The sequence below is a fragment of the Populus alba genome, chromosome 1 (genome assembly GCF_005239225.2).
Source record: "Populus alba chromosome 1, ASM523922v2, whole genome shotgun sequence".
In the NCBI taxonomy this organism is placed as follows: Eukaryota; Viridiplantae; Streptophyta; class Magnoliopsida; order Malpighiales; family Salicaceae; genus Populus; species Populus alba.
In genome coordinates, this window is record NC_133284.1 from 31,175,532 (window position 1) to 31,181,792 (window position 6,261).

A 6,261-nucleotide genomic window follows, 5' to 3' on the forward strand; every position below is an offset into this window, starting at 1 on the left:
ACATCATGGATAATAACAACTAGGTTATCCAATCTCAAAATGGATGGAAAATATTTCAAAGAGCATTCAATAAAACTTCCAAACTTGGAAAATAATCTTCAAGCCAACAACTATATATTAATACATCAGATAGTAGTACAATACTAATTTGGAGTAACTTCAAGCATCTCTATGTAAAATGATCTTGTGCTATCTTATCCATCCAGGTCCTTAATACCTATAAAACCATCAAATTCAGTAGAACTTTCAAGTTTGGAAATAAAGTTAACGGTGCATGATTATATATGCATCTTGTTATTACAAACAAATCCCGTTCACTTTTAATTAAGAAACTTACTTTATAATAAAAAAGGTTAATATTATATTTTTTTCATTTTTCTTAAAATATTGAATTTAAAATAAAATATAAAAACATTATTCAATTTTTTATTTTAATGTAAAAAAAAAATCAGTTTTCAATATTTCCTAAATAAACTAAAGTGATTTTAAAAAAATATGTTAGTGATTGTTGGCTTTTTGTTTTTCAAAAAATAATTATTAAAGATATAATTTATTTTTTTGAGTGATATTGGATAGATCTAATTATTAAAGATAATATTTATTTTTTAAAATTAAATAAGATAAATATTATCATAAAATCAAGAAATAAAAAATAATTAATTTTTTATATTAAATAATATAATAATATTAGTTAAATATTTAATAAAAAAATTATTAAAGATAATATTTCATCTCTTAATTTAAATAGAATAAAATAGAAATAACTAAAGGAAATATGTATCCTTACCAAAAAGCCTTAAATATTTAATAATTTTTTTATTATTAAAGATGATATTTAATTTCTTAGATTATAGAAAAATAATGAAATGATTAAAGATAATATTTAATCTCATAAATTAAATATAATAGAATAAAAATAACTAAATGAAATATTTGTTCTTACCTTGACGTGCTAAACTGAGGCTATGTTCTTGCAGCTTCGAAAATAAATAGTCACTCCATTGCTTAGGTGTAGACGCTGTGATTGAACCACAATGAGGATGAGGAAGCACATGATATGACGGTGGTGAAGGCATCACTGTATCTCTTCCCACTGCCGACTCTTCAAATGAATCTAACTTCCCTGCGATCACATGGACCCCACATTCTTTAACGTGTACGGGTTCGAATAGATGATCGTACAACACTGAAAAAATGTATAGTTCCAATTCGTCATCTGCACAGTAATCTTCCATTGCCATTTCACTTCTACTTATGTATCTTATCCATTCCCTAGGAGTTACAATACGTTTATCTTCAAACAATTGAATACCATTGCTTTTATTTCTTATGATAATAATAATGTCAGTGTTCAAGTAATGATGAGAATCCTTATCAAACCAAAGAACTAGGCCTTGGAAGACTGGAGGTATATGAAATGACAAGGAGCATCCTTCTCCACTATAGCTCATCCAATTTGGCATCTCACCGGGAATGTCGTAAATACGATATGGGTGACGACCGTTGCACATTACCTGTATAAATATATTATCATAAAATCAAGAAATAAAAAATAAAACCAAGCAGACTTCAAATATTTAATAAAAAATAATATTAAAAATAATATTTAATTTTTTAGATTCAATAAGAAAAATAAAAAATATTATTAAAGATGATCTTTATTTTTTAAAATAATAATAATAATAATGATAATTATTTTGCCTGTATACATATTGAATACATATTGATTTCAAGAAATACTGAGATTTTAAACATTAATCAATGTATGTGCCAATTGTGTGTTTCTTCTTGTGCATGAGAGACAGAAAGAAATAGTACCTCAACAACACTCTTCTGTAACTTATTTGGTGAATGCCTATGGTCATCAACATAAATGTACCAGAAACTATTACTTAGACCTTCGATGCCCTGAATCTCTTCTAACGAATGGCTTTCATGTAGATATATATGTAGTTTTTCTTTTGACTCGATTGGTATTCTTACTCTTTCCAATGATTTGCAATAAGATGCAACCAAAGCGTCTAAACTTGAAGGTAGATCTGGGATTGATACAAGATTGTTGCATAAATGGACTCTCAAGATCTCTAGCTTGGGAAGGAAGCCAATCCCAGAAGGCAGGCTAGAGAATTTGTTTCCTGATAGATCCAATACTTCTAGAGAGGACAAACCACTGAAATCAACACACTTTGCTGCGCGATCAGATAAACCACCATTAGAAAGCTCAAGACATTTCACTAATATCCATTCAATGAAAGGTGTTGGCAGCCAACGTTTCCAATTCGAAACACCTGCTGAAATCAAAGAAGAACTTGGTGGAGACGAATTGTATCCACCCAATGATAACCTTTTGACATGCTTTAATTGTCCAATTGAAGAGAGAAATTGATCATTTTCAATCCCATCAGCTAGCAACTTGGTTAAGGATTCTATATCACCCATGCGTTCCGGCAATTTCACAAGTTGTGAACACCCAGAAATATTCAAACATTCAAGAGACTTTACATTGCCAAAGCTTTCAGGAAGAATCTTCAGACTCCAACATCCCTCCAGATTCAAGAAAACGAGGCTCGTCAAATTTCCAATTGATTGATGCACCTCAACTAAACTCGAGCAACCTTTCAGAATTAATTTCTCTAGACTTGAACTGTGCAAGTTTGGTGTTTTAATAAGGTGCTGAGAATGACTGAGATTAAGAATTTTTAGCCTGTTGAGAATCTGTATAATAGAGCGCAAAATAATGAAAATTAATCTTAAGAAGTCGTAACATGTAAATATAAATTACATACTGGAGAAATTTTAGGGATTGCAGCATGTTTCTCACCTTTTTTCCCTTCCATAGTTCTTTGACGTTACTGTACTGTATATCAAGAACAACTAGATTGTCCAAGGTAAAATCAGATGGAAAATATTTCAAAGGACATTGAAGCCAACAAATCCACACCAACTCTTTAGAAAGCAGTTTGAAGGATCCGGTGAGATGTGCTCCGTTGATTTGGAGTAAATTTAAGCATTTTAGTTTTGCAAATGATCCTGTGCTCAGTGATTTAGCTTCTGATGCTCTGACATCCAGTTTAAGACCCTCTACAACTTCCGTACCCTAAAAAAATAAAATCAATGCAACTTTCATACAATTATTTGTAATAAGTTTGACTATGCTTTCATGTATGCATTGAGCTCTTACCTTCTGCTGCTCAAGCACATTCCATGCATCCTCTTGATTCCAAATTCTGGTCCTCTTTCCAGGTTCTTTTGGAGACGATTCACGAACGACCTCCCTTCCCATGTCTCGTAATAGATCATGCATGGTTACCGTCTCTCCCAATACTTTAATCAGAGACCTTTCATGGAGAGTTTCCAAATCAACTTCTGGATTGTAACCGCACCGCGCTCCTAGCACTTTTGCGACATACTCTTTCTTTCTATCAACAAAGAAGCAAGCGATATCAAGGAATGCATTTCGTAGTTCTTCACCGTCCAGTGCGTCGAAACTTATTATAAGCTTTCCTTGAATATTGTGGTTTGGAATTCTTCTCAGCTTGTCAATTACAGATTTCCAACCATCTCTGTTTTTCCCAGACAGACAAGCACCCATAACCTCAAGAGCCAAAGGAAGTCCCCCACAGTAATCAACTACATCCTTCGAAAGCTCAATATAATCTTCTGTTGGCTTGGTGTCCTTAAAGGCATGCCAGCTGAAAAGCTGAAGGGCCTCATCTGGTTCCAGTTCTTTGATCTGATATCTTTGATCTACTTCACGAAGTAAACTTGAATCTCTTGTTGTGATAATTACTCTACTTCCAGGACCAAACCAACTTCGATCTCCCATCAAAGCTTTTAGCTGGTCCAGATGAGCCACATCATCAGCAACAAGAAGAACTCTTTTGCGACGAAGTCGCTCTTTGATCATAACCTTTCCTCTATCGACACAATTGATGTTAGCAACATCTTGTTTTAAAATATCATGAAGAAGTTGCTTTTGTAAAAGAGCTAGACCATTGAATTGTTTTGATCTTTCATTTATATCCGAAAGAAAACAGCTTCCCTCGAATCCATTGCAGAGTTGATTAAATACAACTTCTGCTATAGTCGTCTTTCCTATTCCTGGCATCCCATGTATGCCCACAAAGAGTACATCATCCGTTGCAGTACTTAGAAAGTCAAAAATATTGCGAGAAAGCCAATCCATACCTACTAGGTGCTCAGGAACATATAAGTACTTGGGTTCTAATTTATTCAACACATCCTTGATAATCTCTTTGATAAATTTTGCTTCATGCCTGCTCATAGACAAAAGCAAGTCATTGATAACGAGTCAATTAAGTATTTTATTGTTTCACATTGAAAAATGTAAAGTATATTGACTCCATAAATTTGGAAAAAAAGACATACCCATTTGCCATATCATTGAGATTCCATCCAGATAGATTTCCAGTCTCCTCAAGAGCTTTTCTCCACTCCTTCACCAACTTCTCTTCAAAACGCTCTTCATGTTTAACAAATGCTTCTGCAAAATTGCCATTCTGTTTTCTCACATATGAAGGATCAATGTCATAGAATATAGGAAGAACAATCTGACCGGTTTTCCTATTTTTGCACTTAAGAATCTCTACAAGTTCATTGAGACACCATCTAGAAGAAGCATATCCTTTTGAGAAGACAACTATGGATATCTTTGATTCTTGAATTGCCCTGAGGAGATAACCGGAGATTTCTTCTCCTCTCAGAAGTTCATCATCATCTCGAAAAGTGTGGATTCCTGCCTGGACCAAGGCAGTATATAGATGATCTGTAAATGTCTTGCGAGTGTCTTCTCCTCTAAAACTCAAGAAGACATCATAGGCCCCTTCTGGTCTAGATCGAGAAGACTCTGGCTTTGTCATGGCAGCTGCAGAAATCAAGGCAAAGTCAATTACCAATGGAGCAATATAACAAAGAGTTAGCTATGAAATTCCAAAGCTATGATATTGGAATGGGGTTAATTGTATTCTCTATATAGGCTTACTGAGGTCAGCTTTTCTTCTCTTTCGCGTAGATGAATCGTTCTCTTCATCTTTGGATTGCTTGCGTTTTTCTTTCTGCATTTCTAAATTAAATAGAATGATAGAGGATGAACTGGTCAATGATTATCTATCTGAACGTAAGGCTTTCAAGTTATCGTTATGAGCAAGAAGCAAAGAAGAGTAAGTTAAATATAACGAAGAGTTAGCTATGAAATGGCAGCAATGGGACAGAGAAGTTAGATGCAGAGTAATATGGTTATTTGAAATAAAACCAAGGATATGGAATACCGAAATTTCCAGTCAATGCAACAGTGCTAGAGTCAACACTAATCAAATAATATATTCAAATAAAATCAGCCATGTCAGGACCCCAAACAGTCCCTCCATTAACAATTCAATTCAGTGGGATCTTTCATTCACATTTATACGATATTTTTATTATTTGATTCAGGAGAGACTCTTTAATTATATATTAAAACCTAACATTATGTAATTCTAATACTATATTTTGAATAATATTAGGGAAGAAATTATAAAATAATTGTAATTAAGTTCTTAGAAATTTCACAAATAGAGTGTTTGGTATTGCGGTTGTTGTTGTGGTTGTGGTTTTAAAAAAGTTGTTTTATAAAAAGTGCTTTTAGTTGAAGTTGGTTTGAAAAAATATATGTTTGGTTAAAACTGTGGTTGAAATTGAGGTTGAACAAAAAGTAGTTTCATGTGTTTAGTTAAAAAAATGCTTTTCAAATTAAGATTATAAAATAATTAATTAATATATATATATATTAATAATTTTTAATTTAAATATTGTAGATTTAACTACTGTTATTACATCATGAAATAAATAATATTGATATCAAATATTTTTTATTATTCCATTAAACTATGTGCAATGTAATTACATACGAAATCTATTCAACAAGGACTATATTTTCCATGGTTTTTTAAGCGCGCAACAACAAAAAACTAAAATTTTTAATTTACGTAGTATTATAAAATAATAAAGATTGTGATATCTTTATTATTGGAATTGCGATTAAATTCCACAAATGCTACATTATCATGCGATATCTTTCTAATTTATGTAGTGTTATTAAATAATATTAAATACTAGTTTTTTGAGTAAAACATAATTTTTTTAAAAAAATTACAATTTCATTACGTACAAAAGTCATTCGACAAGAACTACAGTTTCCATATGATTTTTTGAGCTTGCAATAAAATTAGGCAAAATATTATCAAAAATAAAATTAAGATTACA

The 6,261-nt window shown here is 32.0% G+C and overlaps 1 protein-coding gene across 1 annotated transcript; it reads right to left on the reverse strand.

Annotated features, from left to right (window-relative positions):
- Positions 1 to 920: 920 nt before the first annotated feature.
- LOC118047048 (disease resistance protein RUN1) lies at positions 921 to 5,245 on the reverse strand. The gene is made up of 6 exons (XM_035056208.2): positions 5,003 to 5,245; positions 4,390 to 4,885; positions 3,182 to 4,277; positions 2,822 to 3,097; positions 1,819 to 2,715; positions 921 to 1,514 (listed from the first exon to the last, which is right to left on the reverse strand). The coding sequence occupies exons 1-6, from the start codon at positions 5,079 to 5,081 to the stop codon at positions 921 to 923; spliced, it is 3,438 nt and encodes a 1,145-aa protein (XP_034912099.2). The 5' UTR covers positions 5,082 to 5,245.
- Positions 5,246 to 6,261: the final 1,016 nt, after the last annotated feature.